At 43.9% G+C, this 19,910-nt stretch overlaps 1 protein-coding gene across 7 annotated transcripts in view; it reads right to left on the bottom strand.

Annotated features, from left to right (window-relative positions):
• The window catches only part of Pdk1 (pyruvate dehydrogenase kinase, isoenzyme 1), a 30,644-nt gene extending 15,573 nt beyond the window's left edge, over positions 1-15,071 (bottom strand). The window contains exons 1-8 of one of the 7 annotated variants that reach the window (XR_003952294.1): positions 14,721-15,071; positions 12,739-12,880; positions 10,902-11,012; positions 8,176-8,247; positions 4,679-4,863; positions 4,354-4,443; positions 2,227-2,304; positions 462-904 (exon numbers count right to left, since the gene is read on the bottom strand). Coding sequence is in view for 5 of the 7 variants with exons in the window: in XM_011239444.2 (XP_011237746.1) it covers positions 828-904; positions 2,227-2,304; positions 4,354-4,443; positions 4,679-4,863; positions 8,176-8,247; positions 10,902-11,012; positions 12,739-12,880; positions 14,721-14,916 (951 nt within the window). In the remaining 2 variants the exon portion in view is untranslated. Of the gene's footprint in view, positions 1-461; positions 905-2,226; positions 2,305-4,353; positions 4,444-4,678; positions 4,864-8,175; positions 8,248-10,901; positions 11,013-12,738; positions 12,881-13,038; positions 13,383-13,510; positions 13,980-14,720 lie in introns of those variants that run through there. The other 6 variants (XM_011239444.2, XM_011239445.3, XM_011239446.3 and 3 more) reach the window with 6 other exon arrangements.
• Between the last annotated feature and the right edge of the window lie 4,839 nt (positions 15,072-19,910).

Genomic DNA, 19,910 nt, shown 5'->3' with positions numbered 1-19,910 from the left:
GCAAGTGGTGGCCTATCATGCTTACTGCTGCCACTTCAAAGGTACTGACTGGGCTTACAGTCACAGGGTGTGCCATACAGCCGGCCGGCCTACTGTTACTGTGCACTGTCTTCTGCTCTGCTGCTGGCTGGGGCCTGAGAGGCTAAGCAGGCGACGACAGCAGAGACTGCTGATCTAGGACAGTCATTTTCAGCTGCAGGAACCTCCACACTTACAACCCTCTGTCTCGACTAGCAAGTGCTCCAGTGGCAGGGAGGGCGACCCTCAACACACCCAGCATGCTTTCTACTGAGTTTCCCAAATGTGTTATAAACAGCAAATAGTTCTCTAAGTCTAGTATCAACAACTTCCCAAGAGAAAAACAAAAACAAAGGCATGTAAGGGAGACTGACTCAGGGGTAGAAGACTGGGAAATATAATTGTACATATTTCGGTTCATGATAAAACAAATATAAACTTACTAAGCACCTGTAGCATGCTCTGTTATAATGGCCACTTAATACATCTTTTCCAATCTTCACACATTTCCCAAGAGAGTATTACCCCTAGCTTCAAGGACTGAGGTTCAGAGCGGTTGAGTCATTTGCCCAAGGTTATACACTAATAAACAAAAGAGTCTTTATTACTCCAGGTCTTCCTGGCTCCCTGATCTGTATGGAGGCACCCATCTGTATAGACAAAAAGCTCACTTCCAGCACAGTGGGATAATACTCACATAAAATGGCATACCATCATGGAATAGAAGCCCAAAGGAATATGGTTTTCAGAGCAGGTTCCTACACTCAGGAAAGGACTAGTAAATGTTACGCAATACTATTTTTACAAACCTTGAACAGTTCAAACACCATGTGATAGAGATGGGATGGTACATAAACCACTTGTATTGTCTGTCCTGGTGATTTCGCTACAGAGCAGAAGAGAAACATATGAAAGTACAGAGAGATGTGCTCAAAGCATTCGTAAGAATAACCCTGTGGAATGACGTGGAGTGAACATTAGCAAAGTGGGGTGGGGGGGTGCTACGGGGGTGCTCGCACCCCACTTCTTCACTGTCTCTGAGTTTGAACCCTGTACTCACAGATGAGAGGGACAAGAGGCTACTCCTCACACTCTGGTGTTAGAGGCTAGCCACCCATCCTCCCGTGCTCCCATAGGACAGCAAGCCTTAAAAGAACTCCATCTTCATGTCGGATTGTACTTCCCAAGATGGACATCTTAGAAAAAAAAAGTCTCACCTGGGTAGAACACTGTCTATTTTATTTTGGACATTTCTATGGATATAACACTAGATTTTTTTAAAAAAGAAAAAGAGGAGGAAAAACAAAAAACAAAAAACCTAGCATCATTTCCCAGGAGGTATGTATAACACAGACTTCTGGAAGGACAAAGCGGTAAGAAGCCATACTTTCAAAGTACTTCAACCAATACATGACTGGACTGTAATTCAAGCAGTAAACCAAACTGTCCTCTGAAAAGCTCCCACTTAGAAACATTAATTGGCTGATCTTGCCACTGCCCCATGCAGCAGTGTCCTAGACTCTCACCTGTGGCGTGGGACTCTTACTGACTGGGTGGTGCCACCAGAAGAAACCACAAGCCACGCTACCCCGGCTAGGTAAGTACCCACTGCTCACATTCAGAGGTTCAGAATATGGCTTAGCTCAAGCCTATTAAAACATAGTTTTTCCCATCACCTTCTCAAAGGATTATCTTAACCTGGGAGAGGTTTTCCTTGTCAAATGACCATTATCAGTCTTTATCCAAACCTCTGAACCCTTTATCCAAAAGGCAGGGAGGAGACCATGAGAGCTGCTCAGACAGGTGAGTGCCTCCTCTGTCTTTCACATGCCCAGCCTTCTGCCTTCAACAATAAAAACTGACTTAGAATTCAGAAAGTAGAAAAAAGATAAACTTTGCTATGAGCTGTATACAAAAATTTTTTTAAAAAATCTTTTCTTAGTATTTTTTTTTCTGTCTCTGAAGAAAATAACAAAGAATTAAAATTATCAGTTAAAAAAATAGAGCCAAAACAAAACAGCAAAATGTTCTACCGAGGAATCAAACTAAACAATAAATGTGGCTGTGCGCTGCACACATGACTCTGCTGCCTTCACACTTGGTGACGGAGTTGATGGAAGAGCCCCTTTACTGTTCAAGCAAATCTCAGCTCGCTCCTTAGCTGTCAGAACACCCGTTACTTGAACTGGCGCCCCCAGGCTGGCTTACCATTTAGTTCTTCAAGTTCAAGTTCAGGAGAGTTAACATAATACAAATCACAAAGCCGCCTAGCGTTCTCATAGCCATCTAGTGTGAAGCAAACAAAACAAAGGAGCATTAAAGAAACGTACTTCCGTCTTGCCCAACAAGAGGCCAACAGTACCGACAAATGAAAACTTACAGCTCTCAGCAGAAGAAAATATACCTCAACAATTTTAGTGAGGGAAGGTCTGAGCCGTAACAGAATAATGACAGAAAGGGCCACAGAAACTTAAAAAAACGTCAGCATGGAGAAACATGCCATAAACAAAGGAAAAGAAACAGCAGGCTAAAGAGATTATTATATGCATTAAATATATATCTGCATATATATTTGTCTTTGAGACATCTCAGAAAGATGGTCAGGGTTCCAGAAGTCTACTTTTTTTTTTTTTTTCTTTTTGGAAACATTGAAAATTTAAATGCCTAAAAATGTTTTTAATTGTAGGATTTGTTGTTGTTGTTGTTGTTGTAACAGTCTTACTCTGTATCCACAGCTGGTCTGACCTGGAATTCTCTAGCTGGTCCTGAACTCTCTCCCCTCTACCTCTTGAGTGCTAGATCAAGGACGTGCACCACCATGCCTGGCAATTCTAAGACTCTTGCCTTCTACTCGCCAAAATCGCTATGTATCCACTCAGGTTCACTAGGGCACTGTGAGTAACAGGAAGAGAAAATGAGAACCTAAGTGAACATTACAAGAAGGACTGGGGGCTAGCACTCTGCTACATTCTAACAAGCCACTCAAAAATGTGGGCTAGGTCCACAGGGCTATGAGTTTGTAGCAAAATGTGTGGAGCTCTCCATCTTCTAAAAACAAAAAACCACAGTGGTTGGAGAGATGCTACAACACAGGATGCTAGCTGGGCATGGTAGTTCATGCTTTTAAAACCGGCACTCAGGACACAGGCAAGTGGTCTACATAGAATCTTCCAGGACAGTCAGAGACACACAGAAAAACACTGCCGCAAGGAAAAGCAACAAAACCCAGCACAGGCTGCTTCAGCAAAGGGCCTGGGTTCAAGTCTCAGTATCCACATGGTGGCTCACAACCATCTGTCATTACAATTCCAGAAGATTCCACCCCTTCTTCTATCCTCTGAGAGCACCAGGCATGCATGATGTACAGACATAAATGTAGGCAAAACACCTATATACTTAAAATGTTTTAAAAAATTTAAAAAAAACAAAAACTGTAAAACAACTTATACATAGATGTGCATGTTATATCAATAAATAATGCTTGAAGCCAGGTGATGGTGGCGCACGCCTTTAATCCCAGCACTCGGGAGCCAGAGGCAGGCGGATTTCTGAGGCCAGCCTGATCTACAAAGTGAGTTCCAGGGCAGCCAGGGCTACACAGAGAAACCCTGTCTCGAAAAACCAAAATAAATAAATAAATAAATAATATGCTTGAAAAGAGCCAATCTGTGGTAGCACACATCTTTAATCCCAGCACTCAGGAGGCAGAGGTGGGTGGATCTTTGTGAGTTTAAGGCCAGCCTGGTCTATAGAGCCAAGGCTACACAGAGAAAATCCTGTCTGAAACAAAAACAAAAGCAAAAACAAACATGCTTGAAAAGAAGCAAATTAAACTATTATGAATTTTCACTCTTCGAATTAGGAACTAGAAAGGACAGGCTCAGAACCTGAATATTTTACTGTATTTATTTACTGTGTATGTGTGTACTTCCCTGTGGGTATGTGCATGCCCAGGGATATGTATGGAGGCCACAGGGACAACTTTCAATGGTTCTCTTCTTCCAACTCCGTGAGTTCTGGGGATCAAATTTAGGTTTTAAGTCTTCACACACTGAGCCATCTCAACAGCCCTTTTTTTTTTTTAGGGAGGATGGGGAAATTTTTGAGTTTTCGAAGCAAAACGGTAAGCAAAACACTTACTAACATAGAGAACTTTACTATCAGAGAATTCTACTGGGAAGACACTCACCTTACATCCTGTATAATTAATGTCATTTCCAAACCTAGCACTGGCTCCTAACGTTTTTTTCTCTCATGATACAACAGGAGATCTACAGGAGGGAACCATGCTCAGCTCAGACTCCGCATCCTGCTACAAACGACAGCTGCACCTACCTTTAATGACCTCCACCACGTCGCAGTTTGGATTTATGCTTCCAATGTGCTTTCGATGAGATGGACTTCCTTTTCCACCGAACAATAAGGCTATCAAAAGCAAAGAACCAAACCAAGTAAACACATTTGCCTAACACCCCTTTCCAGATCTACATAGTGCTCAACAGGAGAGTGGATATTTTCCTTAAGTGTAAAGAGGGTATTTTGCCTTCTTTGAAGAGCAGTAATGTTCACTCTAATAAAGGGACACTTTCTAGATAAACTTAAGGGCACTCGCTACACATATCAATTAGCTACTTCTTTCAACGTCCTCGGGGACACTTACAGTGCTGGTTGAGTAGCATTCTAATTGAGATGCGACTCATGTAGAATCGATCCAAAAAGTACTGAACATTTTGGCTGGTGACAGGATCCACCCCGAAGCTCTCCTTGTATTCAGTCACACCCTGGGCCATGGTGGGAATGACATCATTGTGCCGGTTTCTGATCCTTATCACTGTGTCTGTGAATCTAAACAAACCTCTCGGTCAGAACAGCCAAATATTTTGACAAGTGACTTCAATACTAAGATACAAGCCGCAACTACAAAAAGCCCTCCTTCAGAGAATGGAGAGCCGGCGAAGGCTCTCCCACACTTTCATTTCAACTCGCGAGATACACAGAACCCACAAGGTACAAGAATCTCAAAAATAAGACTTCCATAATTTTTGGATTCCTGTAACACTACATACTACTGTGAACAGTATAAGGGTTCCCCTTATCCATCGTCACCCGAGCCACACTACAGTGTCAGGGTTTCCTGTATCCAGTATTACCTACGCATCTGAGGCTCACTAATGAGGACAGCGTTCCAGAGACACACGGCCTAAGAAAGTTCCTTGTTTCTAGGGAAACACTCCCCAAGGAATCAAGCTGAGAAAGCCAAGAAAGCTGGCTGTGGATTCCTCCCTAGAGTTCAGAGAAAAGAAACCACGTGGGACAGAAAATCGAAAAAGCAACTCTGGTTTCATTCCCCCTGGATTTATATCATGCGTGAGAAGAGGGGCAGTGGTGGCGCACACCTTTAATCTCAGCACTCAGGGCATCTCTGAGCTTGAGGCCAGCCTGGTCTACAGAGTTCCAGGATAACCAGGGCTGCGCATGCAGAGAAACCCTGTCTTGAAAACCAAAACCAAAACCAAAACCAAAACCAAAATCAAAACCAAACCAAAACACAAAACTAAACACAAAAACCAAAGTGGATGAGAAAAAGGAAACTGTTGGATTAAAAGAGATTTTCAAGTCGCACTGCCTTCTTGCTTTCGTCAATTTAAGGAATAAGATAAAAGAAAGAAGTCTTAATTGTGATGCAACTAGTCACCAGGGCTCACACTTCTGAATGAGTGCTTTCCGAGACACCAGCCTGAGTGTCATTAGCGCCAGTGATTTTCACACTTTTGGAATTCTTAGTTGGGAATTGTGGGAAGCCATTACAGAGTGGCAGTTACAGAGTGGCAGTTGCAGAGTGGCAGTTGGCTACAGCTGGCCACCACACATACATAGCCAGTAAAGGTTCTTTTACCAAGGTGAGGTTTTGAGAATTGACAAAAGTTAACCAATCAGATGAGAGACAAGTTAACCAATCAGATGAGAGACAAGTTAACCAATCAGATGAGAGACAAGTTAACCAATCAGATGAGAGAGAACGCCTGTCCTAGGCATATAAAAGCAGCACCAGTTCTGGGCTTGAGGTCTTTTCGCCTCTACAATCAAGCTCTCCCAATAAACGTGTGCAGAAGGATCCTGTTGCAGCGTCGTTCTTCCTGGCCAGTGCGCACGAGAGGGAATAAACTTCAAAACCAAGCTATTAAGACAAAATATAATTTTTTTTCCCCGAAAACAACTGAAAATTCCAATCCCCTCCTTACTTTCTTGTTCCACTCTTTAGAACAAAAACTGTTGAGCAGGGCACAGTAGCTCACCTGTAATGCCAGGCAGAGGCCGAACCAGGCAACTCACTGTGGACCAGAAGCCAGACTAGACTACACAGTGGTTTCTAAGAAAACCTGGGCCACATATGAGGCCTTGTCGGGGGGGGGGGGGGGGGGGGGGGGGAACTGGTTTGGGGAGACAGCTCAGTTGCTAAAGTGCTTGTCACACAAGCATAATGACCGAATTCTGTCTGCACACATTCATCATGTCAAGTGTGGTGGCACACATCTGTAAGCTCAGCGCTGGAGAAACAGATAGGACAACTGGTGTTCACTGGCCAAGCCAGCCTAACTCAAAGTAGGTAGATGGCAGACATTCCAGAGGCTGATACCTGAGGGTGTCCTCCATCCTCCACACAAACACACAGGAGCCTGCATATGCATAGGTTTTTAAAGGAATATAGATGACAGTATTATTCGGCCCGACTGCTCACTTTTTTCCCTAGGCTCAGCTCTCAGTGACGGTTTTCAAAGGGTTCTACAGTAGCATTTATAAAATAGTCTACCATTGGCCTTTTGCTGTGTTTCTAGGCCTACCATTTACTAGTTATAAGACCCCAAGCTACAACTCTCTTTGTGTATAAATGCACTATCTCAGTAGAGTTGCTTTAAACACTAAATGACATCACTCACCTTCATAGTGAACAGCTGATGAGTGACTTTCAAACCAAAAGCATGTTTGAAAAATGCAGTACTGATAGTCCCGTTAAAAACAAAAACAAAAAAACAAAGAGCACCTCTTTCTTAGGAAAAAAAAAAAAGATATGACAGTTTCTGAAGACATAACAACATTCATTATAAGCAGATAACTCCCTAAGTAAGTAACTAATTGGGCTTATCAACTCTGGCATTGGGGCTATGAAATTGGGCATAGGATTTACATTAGCTCATAATGTAACAAACCATAGAAACCCAGAGATATTTTTTATAACCCTTCTATATAACAAAAGAAGCATAAGCAGTTGCTATGTTTCAAAATTAGAGACCTTACATGAAAAGTCTAGATTTTTTTTTCTTGGTTTTTAAAGACAGGGTCTCTCTGGGAACTCACTCTATAAACAGGCTGGCCTCGAACTTATAGAGATCCTCCTGGCTCTGCCTCCCAAGTGCTGGGATTAAAGGTGTGCGCCACTACTGCTCGGCGATCTTTTGTTTAAAACTATAAAACTTCCGACTATCCAGGCAACATATGCACACGTGAACAAGCAGTGAGCAGAGGTGGCTGTCCCTCTGGGACTGACTGGTGTGCCCTCCCCAGGTTAACAGACCAAGAGGCATCCAGGTAACATCTAGATGTCTACTGGTCATCACATTTGAACTCTCTTTTTACAGTAGAGAGGGCAGTGTAGCGTTGTTTACATCCAGTCCAGCTCCCTGGTTTATGCTGTCTTGATGTCTTTAGTACCTGTGTGGGTTGCTATACATGGATCCTATGTTACGTTTAACTACACTGTACAGTTAAAGAATCCTCAGTGTTAATCAATTTCCTTAAAGTGATCTAGTAGCAAGTTAAGGTAACCACATTTACACATTTGTATGGTGTTTTAAAAATATAAAATTAGGGACAGGAGAGATGGTTCAGTGGTTAAGAGCACTGGCTGCTCTTCTAGAGAATCCGGGTTCAATCCCCAGCAACCACATGGTGGCTCACAACAATTTGTAACTCCAGTTTCTCACACCAATGCATACAAAATAAAGTAAGTTATTTTTAAAAAAGAATATGGTCACTACCTCTCCTTCAGGTAGGGAATGACACCAATGTGCTAGAACAATAAATTCCTCTTGCTTTTGCATCAAAAAAAAAAAAGAATATAAAATTGTATTCTGAATAGGATCATACAATGATACTCACTCATAAATAGTTTTAGCATCTTCAGCACTTTTGTCTTTAAAATCAAGCAACTCCTGAAGGCTTTGGATATACCTAAAACACAAATCAGAAAGCTGAGTTTATTCATGTTGTAAAATTGGCACAAAGGATATTTTTAATACTTTATAATTTAAAATTTAGAATACTCCTACAAATTGAAGTAGGATTGTTTTCTTATTTTTCAGACAGAGTCTCATGAAAGCCAGGCATATCACCAAGCCCAGCTTCAAGTGGTTCCAGGGTGATCTGGGCTTTGTGCACACTGAGCAAGTGCTCTATCAGCTGAGCTGCATACTGGCCCTCAAATAGGAATTTTACACCCACTATTATTTGAGTGAAGTTCTAGACACATCATAAGAAGTATCTATGTTCAGGCTGGAGAGATGGCTCATCCGTTAAAAGCACTTTCTGCTCTTCTAGACAACACAAGTCAGTTCCCAGCACTCACTGAGGACAGCTTGTAATCACCAATGACTCTAGCTCCAGTCTCTGTGGGCAGCCAGACACATTGCATAGACATCATGTGCGCGCGCGCGCACACACACACACACACACACACGTGTGTATACACATTTTAAAGAGAGAAGGGAGCCAGACGTGGTGGCGCACGCCTTTAATCCCAGCACACGGGAGGCAGAGGCAGGTGGATTTCTGAGTTCGAGGCCAGCCTGGTCTACAAAGTGAGTTCCAGGACAGCCAGGGCTATACAGAGAAACCCTGTCTCGGAAAACCAAAAAAAAAAAAAAAAAAAAAAGGAGAGAGAGAGAGAAGGGGGTGGGGGTGGGAAAAAGAGCATGCATATTTTACTGTTAAAAAAAAAATCACCAGGTATGGTAGCACACACTTTTAGCCTCAGCACTTGAGAGGCAAGTAGACTTCTGAGTTCAAGACCAGCATAGTCAAATAGTGGTTCTAGGATAACTAGAACCAGATAGTGAAACCCTGTCTCAAAACCAAAAACCACAGATAAGGCCAGGAGGGTGTAGTTTGGTGGTAGAGCATTTACCCAGCACTTGCTCCTCAAAACACACAAAACTATAGATCAGTAGGTCAAATCTTAGTTAAGAGCTTAAAATTTATGTTCTAAACCCTACAAGTTTTTTAATCAGATGATAAATACTACACCATGAGAACTGAACCATCACTACTAACTATAATCATAGATAAATACTCGTATTGGTCACAGCAGTAAGGGTATACCTTGCTCTAAGAATCTAACTTAGGTATAAAGTGTTTGTTTTAAAACCTTAACTTTAGATATTTTTGTCCAGTCAACAAGTACTTATGGAAAACCTATAACCTACCATATACTAAACAAAACAAAAAAGTAATTAAAATGTAAGTTTTTAATTTACCCAACAATTCAAGGAAGGAAGGCCAAAGGACTTCTCAATATCAGACAGCCACAGGGTGGAGCTGAAAACACCTCCACGGCCATCCAGTTATCTTCTTTACAACACAAATGCATGTGTGTGAAAGCACTCCACCCGCCCCAGCTAGGCCTTGCTGCATTAAAAAGGCCAGGGATTCTCATAGCTGCCTGAAATCTATCTTCACTGGCAAGAAAAAGTGCAGTCTTTAGGGGACATTTCAATTCCTACCCCTTGTAAGACAAGACCAGATTTCAAAAAAGCAGGATGAGCTAGTTCAAATGAATTGTACGGAATGGAAGATTACATTCTCTGCTATGTATCCCAGGATACTTTCTAAACCACCTTCCTCATGTAACTCCATCTATTGTGGCTCCACACATGAACTAACTAACTAGCCTCTGGGGACCAATGCACAGCAGTCATTCTTTTACTCCTTAATACTTATTTTTAATTTCTGTGTGTGTGTTCCCTCAGAGGCCAGAAGAGCATGACAAATCCCCTGGAGCTGGAGTTACAGGCAGCTGTGAGTGGCCCAACCTTGGTCCTCTGGAAGAGCAGTAAATACTCTTAATCACTGAGCCAACTTTCCAGGCCCTTGTTTGTCTTCTTTTTATCATGACTTATTTTTAATTACGTGTACTTGTGTACTGGGGGAGCATGCGCGCATGTGAGTGCCAGGGTCCTCAGAGTCCAGAAGAAGGTGTTGGATCGATCCCTGGCAGCTGGAGTTACAGGTGACTGGGAGCCACCCAGTATGGGTGCTGGAAACAGAACTGATTTCCTCTGCAACAGTGGTAAGCATTCTTAACTTCTGAGCTCTGTCTTTCTAACCCTTTTATTTATTTATTTATTTATTTATTTACTTTTGGTTTTTCGAGACAGGGTTTCTCTGTGTAGCCTCCGCCTGCCTCTGCCTCCTGAGTGCTGGGATTAATAGGCGTGCACCACCACGCCCGGCTCTATTTATTTTTTTAAATTAATGTTTGATCAGCTTCCACAAACTAGAATACCTACAAAGAGAAAACTAGCATCTCCATTAATCATGACCAGAATGTTCTGTAGTTACATTTTTCCCATTTCATACTTGACTGTGGCCATGTATACAAACAAAAATTCCGTTTAAAGCTTCACACACACACACACACACACACACACACATACACACACACACACGCCCCCCCAGCATGGTGACTCATACTTTTAATTCCAGCACTGGAGAGGCAGAGAATGGTGGATCTCTGAGTTAAAGATCAGCCAGGTCTGCAGAGTGAGTTCTAGCCTAGCCAGGTATATACAGTAAGCCCGTTTCAAAAAACAGAAGAAAGCAGCTTTTACCTGGACACAGTAACTGGACACGGAAGCACATCCCTGTAATACCAGAGAGGTAGAGGCAAAAGAATCGCTGCCAGTTCCATGTCAACCTGGTCTGTATGCTGAGCTCCAGGCCTGCACAAAACAAGTGTCTCAAACTGACAAGGACCGAGGACCAGGAAGATGGCTCAGTGGGTAAAGGCGCCAGTCCTCCGACCTACTGACAAAGTCTGAGCCCTGAGACCATATAGTGGAATGAGAGAACAGACTCTTGCAAATTCTCTGACCTCCACAAGAATCCAAGCACATGGGTTCTCTCTCTCTCTCTCTCTCTCTCTCATACACACACACACACACACACACAGAGAGAGAGACAGAGAAAGAGAAAAACTGTAAAATGTAATTTAAAACAAAATTAGTAACACTCTAAAATTAACAAGCAGCCTGTGGTTGGCACGTGCCTATAATCCCAGCACTAGGGTGGTGAAGGCAGGAAGATGGTCTCAAAATAAACAAATATTAGAAATAAAGGATGCGGACAGGTAGCCACATAAAAAATATGTATATCCTTAAAATTTTTATTATAAGGTTGAAGAGATGGCTCAGTGGCTAAGAGAATTCCATTCTCTTTCCAAAGGACCTGGGTTTGGTTTTTGGCACCCCTATGTCTGTAACCCAAGGTCCAGGGGAACCTGGTACCTCTGTTTAGCCTCCACAGGCCCCAGGCACCTTTGGTGCACAGATACACAGCCAGGTAAAACATCCATACACTTAAAAAAATTTTTTTTTAATTTAAAACCTTATTATTTTAGCAAAATTGCAGTTTCCACATAATTACAATAACTTTTATTTTTAAAAGGGAAAAACTGACCAGTGCAGAACGTATGTTCATACCACATCATCACACTGAACTCAATACAGGTGTTACTAAAAACTGATCAATGCAAGATTGTGTGCATACTACATCATCATCATACTGAACTCATTAATACAGATGTTACTAAAAAGCAGAAGAAAAGTTGTAACTTTTTATTGTCTGCAACACGATCTCAAATAGTTCAATCTGGCCTAGAATAGAGTAAGTTGGTCTATGCAACCAAGTGAGACCTTTAACTCCTGATTCGTCTGCCTCCACTTCCGAAGGGTGCTGGGATGACAGGTGTGTACCACTTCCTCCGGTTTATGCAGTGCTAGGGGTTGAAACCAGGACCCAATGCATGCCGACAGCCATTCTACCACACTACGTCTCCATCCCCTAGCCTTTGTAATATAGAAAAAGATATACTTCACCAACATAAATTCACTTTATAATAAAGTACACACAGCCCTGGATACACACTACCATTCTGAGACACCATGGTACAACAAAGAGAGACACACTCAGGATTGAAACCCAGGGCTCCAGTGTCTGTGCTCACACCTGGACAAAGACTGTATCAGGTCTTAGCTTCCTCACCAGTGAAAGGAGTCAGTAGCACCTACCAGGCATGGTTGAAAAAAATAAAACGAAATGTGTATCTAAATATATAGCCATTAACAAATAGTAACTACTTTTCTCATTAGAATTTAACACTCTCAAAAACAAACAAACAAACAAATAAAATATGTAAAAGTATTTTCTTTAACCTTGGATAAAATTCACAAGTCCACTGTAATTGTAAACACAAGATGGGACACTTGCTGGGCAGTGGTGGCACACGCCTTTACTCCCAGCACTCAAAGGCAGAGGCAGGGAGATCTTTGTGTTTGGGGCTAGCCTGGTCTTCAGAGTGAGTTCCAGGACAGCCAGGCCTATACTGAGAAACCCCATCTCAAAACAAACAAACAGAACCAGAGCAAAACAAAAAAGATGGGCTCTTACCAACTTTGCACCAGCTGTACGGATGGGGTCCTGAGAAGATTGTCGGGGAGGAGGCTGATTTCTTTCATTATATTTGCCAATCTAACAGGCAACTCTTGTCGCAGAAACATAAACGAGGTCTTTTCACAAGCATTCACTGACCCTGAAACCAAGCACAGTGACAGGCAGTGAGTGACAGGCACCGGTAGCCGGAGCGAGAAAAGGAGAGTCAGTCACTTGGCAAGGCCACAACGGTACATTTACCATAGTGAGAGGAAGGAACTAGGAAACAAAGATATATCCAGGCACAGTTGAACTAACCGGTCTATAAAGTAATCCTGATTCCAAACTGACTTCCAATTCCTGAAATTCCAACTGCTCAGTACAACCATGTATGCTCAGTACAACCATGTAGGTACTTGTTATACTTCAGGATGACTAGGATTCAGGTAAGCTGTCTGCAGTAAGGCTCAGGGCCTGTGAAGAGAACTGGGAAAGGCCAATTCTATATACCCCACTGCTGCTGCCTTTAGAAATTCTGACTCCTGCTGGGAAGTAATGGCTGGAATCTTTAATCCCAGAACTTGGGAGACAGAAGAACGAGGAACTCTCTGATTTCAAAGCCAGCCTGATCCACAGAGTGAGTTCCAGGACACCAAAGCTACAGAGAAACCTTGTCTCGAAAAACCAAAAAAAGAAGAAAAAAAAAAAAAAAAAGGAAAAGAAAGAAATCCTGACTCTCGACTTTTGAGTAAATTCTGACCCAAGTCATTGACTAGACACAAATACTAACCACCAGAACAAATACCACCAGAACACAGTCAGTACAGAGGTTTTCAGGCAACAGAAGGCAAAGACCATCAACACAGTATCACCAACCATCAAGTGGAACCAGCTCAGTTGTCTGATTCCTGAGACCATCACCTCCCCCTTCCTCCACTCTTGAATCCAGATGTTTGGCAGAAGAGTTGATAAGTGTCCCTCCCCTGGCAAGCACCTTCACTTGAACTAAAAAAGTCACATTTCAGCAATCCATTTGAAACTAAGTGGACCTCGCAGATGGAACCTTAGCAGAAAACTATCTTGTCAACAGTAGCAGTATTATTAAGGAAAGCATCTTGCCAAAGTTTAATAGCGTATTCATGAACAAGGTGAACATTGCTACACCACAGTACAGGCATTCACAAATAAAAGCAAAACACACACACAAAACGGGGGCCTTTCATAGTCCCTTACTAAAGAAACACAAGGAAAAGCACCTGTCACTTCAAACCACAATTTTAAGATAAAGTACCTACCCCCACCACTAATCTCTCGTGCGTGCTAACCATGTTATAACCTGGCAGCACGACACAGAAGATAACTTTTTCTACTCCAGAACTTTCGGATTTCAATGTTAAGAGTTTATTCTAAGCATTTCCCTTTCCGCCTCATTACTCCTGATGAGAAGCCAAAAGTCAAAGGCCTAATTCTGCAGTTCTGCAATCTGTTACACACAGACAAGACCATGCACTTTACACGTGCTTGAGACTGGCTGCTGTTGAAACGAATTTGCTCTCGGTGAAAACACTGGCGAGGAAAGCACTGGGCCAGTAGTAACTTGTTTTCCAGCCATCACGCCACTCCAAACGATCGCCACTGTGCTGGCACCGATCTCGCCTCTGCAGAACACCACCCTCGAAGCAGTTTGAGCCCTGGCCTTGAACCTGAGCAAGGCATCCCCAAAGACACCAGGTCCCCAAGCGCGCACCTACGCACGTGCGCGGAAGGCTGCAGCCGCGGGCCCCCTGCTTTGTTTTTTTGGGTTTGTAGTTTTTTTTTTTTTTTTAAACACACTATAGTCGCACGTCCCTGTTACGTGCCCGGCCTTCCAGCGCCCGCTCCCTCCGAGGAGGAAGGAAGCACCTAAGACGCAGGGGGGGCGACACGAGGGAGGAGGAGGGGTGCGCCTGGGAGGACGGGGCCCGTGCACAGAGGCCCGACGGCCCAGCGGCCGCCCTCACCGAAGTCCAGGAACTGCTTCATGGAGAGTGGCGACGGCGAGAAGCGCGCATAGAAGTCCACCTGGCCCGGAACGCCAAGCTCCGACGCCGGCCCGGAACCCGAGGCCGAGGCCGAGGCCAGGCTACGGCTGGCGCAGGGGACGGCGCAGAGCGGCCTGACGCTCGTGCCGCCCCGCAGCAGCCTTGCCAGCCTCATACCGAGCCCCGCCGGAGGAGCCGGAGCTCCGGGCGCCAACCTGCGGCTGTATGCCGCTGCCCGGGCGCTACGTGCGGGACGTGGCTGGCCGCGGGGGCGGGGAGCTGCTGTCAGCGCTGCGGCCACCGCCCCCTCGCTGGAACCACGCCCCCGTAGGCGGAGCACGGACAGCACGGAGGAGGGCGAAAGGCTGCGCTAGCCACCGCCCCTGGTTAAAGACACGCCCATGTAGGCGGGGCCCTGGGAGGACGGAGGCGGGGAAAGAAAAAAAAAAAGGGAGCGCTGCTGAGCTTTGTGGGGTGTGGTGCAGCTGAAACCACCCGGAGCGAGTGGCCGCCGTGGGAGCCCGGCTTAAACGATCCAGCTTGCGCTGTGTTGCACCCCTTTGCACCCTTTCGTACTTCCTCCGCCCTCCCAGTCTCAGCGGAAAAGCTCTAGGCTGTGCGAGATCGTTGGCAATGAGCCTGTTCTCATTGCCCTTGGATCATGCAAGCCCTTGATTTGCAGGTGCAGCCGAACAGTGGTACAAGAGTTGAACTTGGGGGTGTGGCTCTAAAGAATTCCACAGCAACGAAAGTCCCGGGAAGAGCGCGTTGAAACACTTTATGCAAGCAATATTGCCACAGTACTTAAAGACTACTCGCTCTTTTTCTGTTAACTCATCTTAGAGTTACAATGTGCCTGCTCCATCTTTTCAATGTATAGAGATAGTGAATGTAGAATTAGAACATATTTAATATCTAACCCCACGAAAATCACGTCTGTCTTCTGAACACTGTAAAGTCCCCATCCAACTACCCTAACATTTGCTGTGTCTTAGGTGCAAGAAAACTATCCTGCCACGTGTGAAGTTTATCAATTATGTAGAATACACACCGAATAACACTTCATAGCTCCATGCTGGTCGCTTTTGGGTTTTGTTTTGGTTTTGTTTATGTTTTATGAGACAGGGTTTCTCTGTATAGCCGTGACTGTCCTGGAACTCGCTCTGTAGACCATGCTGGCCTCGAACCCAGAAATCCACCTGCCTCTGCCTCCCAAGTGCTGGAATTAAAGGCATGCGCCACCACTGCCCCGCTCGCTATTGGGTTTTGAAAAAACACAAATCATGAAGTCTGGGATGTAGCTCATATCCAAAGCCCTGCGTTTCATCCCCAGCACAAGGAAAGAAAAAACAAAAGCAACCCCCCCCACCCCACCCCCCCACATTGTGTTGGCCCAGGTTTATAATTTCAGCGATCTGCAAGTGGAAGCAGCAATGTGGGAGGTGAGAATTCTAAGGTCATCCGAAATCATGCCAGCCTGTTATTCTGACTCCTATCTGAAAACAAAGAAACAAATACCTGCCCACCCTCCCCCAACATACACAGAAAAACAGAAATTAGATCAGAGTCCCTTTAAAGAAAGCTGTTATTCTGTATCCAACAAACTGTGTGTAGCACAAAGCGGGGATATTGTCCGCATGGAAACAAAAGCAAGTGGTTTTGATTCTAGAGAAAGAAAAATTGTTTTTCCTCAAGTATCCAGTAGAAATTGTGGTCTCCTCTTGGGGTTCTTAGTCTCATTTAGAAAAGAGTTTAAGAATAGACTAAAGTGGAAGCTCAAGGATAATTTTATTAAAGTTTAAAAGAAGAAAAAAAAAACCTCCAAGGTAAACAAGCTGTGCATCTCAGCAGCTGCCTGGAGGAGGAGAATGGGGTAAAGAAAGAAAACAAACAAACAAACAAACAAAAAAGCACAAACCAACGAAAAGACCTATGCTGCTCCAGTTACTGGCATGGAGGTCAGATGGAGGTCTGCCACAGGGTGGGAAGGGGGGCCTTAGAGAAAAGGGTAAGGAAGCCCAAAGTATCAGAAAAAGCAGCATCAAAGAGGGAGGGGGTAAAGGGAGGGAGGAAAAAAGGGAAAATTGTGCCTTTCTGACTCCAACCCAGTACCTCATGGTGGTTTATAGGAACAGTGTTGGGGAAGGAGGAATTCTGGGAAGGAAAAGTACAATATCTCATTAAAGGACAAAATATTTCTTCTACCTATTTAGGATAGCTGAAGGCGAGTTTGCTTTCCTAGCAGTCCCAGGCCAGGTGATTGACACTGCCCAACTGCAATGTTAGCTCTCCACCCAGGCCAGAGAATCTAGCCCCTTCACCAGATGGAGGTTTGTTTTTCTTTCGTTTAAGAGTTATTTTATTTATATGAGTACACTGCTGTAGCTGTTTCCAGACACACCAGAAGAGGGCATCAGATCCCATTACATATGGTTGTGAGCCACCATGTGGTTGCTGGGAATTGAACTCAGGACCTTTAGAAGAGCAGTCAGTGCTCTTAACCACTGAGCCATCTCTCCTGCCCCTAGAGGGTTTTTTGGTTTTGGTTTGGTTTTTTTGTTTTTTCTTTTTTGGTTTATTGTTTGTTTGTTTGTTTGTTTGTTTGTTTTAGAGACAGGGTTTCTCAGTGTAGCCCTGGCTGTCCTGGAACTTACTCTGTAGACCAGGCTGGCCTCAAACTCAGAAATCCGCCTGCCTCTGCCTGCCAAGTGCTAGGATTAAAGGTGTGTGCCACCACCGCCCGGCTTGTTTTTTTCTTAATGGGTCTTTAAGGCTATTCTAACATTAAGTCCTTTGTTGCATCAGACCCTGTAAAGAAACAAAAACAAGAAAAAGATGCCTATTTCATATATTTGTGCTGTATAGCTGGGGAATGATAATTTTTAAAAAAAGTGGCCTTGAATCCCAGCATATAATATCTCCAATATAGTATAGTGAAATGATTGTTTAGAGAAATGATAAGTCATTATAAATTGAAATATCCTTAACAAAACAACCTATTTTTATAGCTGTTCCACTGTCTACTGCTTTTCTCCAGTGGCCTGTAGCTCAAATCCATCTGCCAAAGGAAGCATATTTGGGGCAGGAATTTCAGGTATCTTACAACACCATCCTGTCAAATGCAGGAGAGCTTGTTGTTTGAAAGGATTAAGTTTGTTCTGGATGACCCGGAGAGCAGATGGAAACCACAGAGTAACAGACACAATTCAACATGGAAAACTGTTGTCCGTTATACAGCCATTTCAGTCAGATGGACATCATGGAGGGAGGGGCTCTTGTTAGTGACCCTTAGATAGGAGTCTAGAAAACAGCTCTATAAGGATGGCCCTGGGAGGCTGTGGGAAAATAGGGTATTGTAAAGGAAAGAGCCTGGGTTGCATCTTAATGCTTTGACTGTGCTCTGTCAGTCATATGCCTTTCCATGTGTGTCTGTCTTAATCTCTCTGAGTGTAATGGTTTGTAGATGCTCAGCCCAGGGAGTGCACTATTAAAAGGTGTGGCCCTGTTAAAGTAGGTGTGTCACTGTGGGTGTGGGCTTTAAGACCCTCATCCTAGCTGCCTGGAAACCAGTATTCTCCTAAATTTGCCTTCAGATGAAGATGTAGAACTCTCAGTTCTTTCTGCACCATGTCTGCCTGGGCAATACCATGCTCCTACCTTGATGATAAATAATGCGACTGGACCTCTGAACCTGTTAGCCTGCCCCAATTAAATGCTGCCCTTTATAAGACTTGGCATTGGTCATGGTGTCTGCTCACAGCAGTAAAACCTTAACTAAGACACTGAGTATCAATATAGTACTAGGAAAGTACAACAAATGCCTTCATAAGTCTTCGTAGCATAAATAGTATAGTTATATATGTTTACACAATGCCCAGGCCTTACTAAAGAGCTAATAAAAAGGTATCTTATGTGTGGGGCGTGGTGGCGCACGCCTTTAATCCCAGCAATTGGGAGGCAGAGGCAGGCAGATTTCTGAGTTCGAGGCCAGCCTGGTCTACAGAGTGAGTTCCAGGACAGCCAGGACTACCCAGAGAAACCCTGTCTCGAAAAACAAACAAACAAAAAAGGCATCTCATTATTAGGATTTTATGAGAACTATTCCACATACATGGTGTGCCAGAGGTTCAGTAGGAAATAATTTAAAATTGAATATAAACATCATTCAGATAACCTCCTATCCATCTTTTAAAGATTTATTATGTGTATAAGTGTTTTGCCTATATCTATGTATGTGTACCATGTGTGTGCCTGTGGGTGTCAGATGAGGCCATCAAATCTCCCGGAACAAAAGTTCTGGATCATCATGAGAGTCCATGTTGGTGCTGGGACCAAACCCAGGTCCTCTACAAGAGCAACAAGTACTCTAAACTACTGAGCCTTCTCTCGAGCGCCTCTCATCTATTTCTATTCTCTCTCTCTCTCTATTTATTTCATTTTATTTTATTTTATTTTATTTTTTTTAAGACAGGCCCTCACTATATATCTATGGCCGGCCTGGAACTCACTAGGCAGCTCAGCCTCTTCTCCAGTTCACAGATCTCTGCCTGTTTCTGCCTCCCAAGTACTGGGCTAAAGGTGTGTGCCACCATGGCTGGCCACTTCTACTACTCTAACTTCAACCTCTCTTGCTTCTTTCTCTCTTCTTCCTCTTCTTTCTGGATCATTCCTTGAGCTCCAGATCCTTCTGCTTGATTGAGCACAGCACTGCTCATCTCCCTCCACCTCTACCTGCCAGCAGTGGTGGGGCCTGGATTGGTGGTGTTATACATGTTATAAATAACTCTATTCGTTATTAAGATGACCTGGCCAGACCCCAATAACCGAGACAGTCCTATCGATTTATTTAATCAGCTTTAGCACAACTATCCCTAATCTATTTTTCTAGATTGCCTATTTCTCAGCTGTGCTCCACAAGTTACTGCTGTTACTTGTGTCTTGCCTGGGATGCAGTTTGTCCTCAGAGTGCAATTCTCTCCCTCCGCCATGTACTCCTGGTCTAGTGGAAACCTCCTGCTCTCTCTGTCTTCTTTCTCCTCCTTTCTCTCATTTTCTCCCTATCTACAACCCCCAGCCCAGTAACTGAAGCACCACCTACCTCTGTTCTTTCCAGTAATTGGCTATAGCCACTTTTATTTAACCAATAGCTTGAAATTGGGGAGCAAGGCT

The sequence above is a fragment of the Mus musculus genome, chromosome 2, assembly GCF_000001635.26.
Source record: "Mus musculus strain C57BL/6J chromosome 2, GRCm38.p6 C57BL/6J".
NCBI classification, from domain to species: Eukaryota; Metazoa; Chordata; class Mammalia; order Rodentia; family Muridae; genus Mus; species Mus musculus.
The sequence above is the reverse complement of the archived record's forward strand: the minus strand, read 5'-3'. Positions and strand labels throughout refer to the sequence as shown.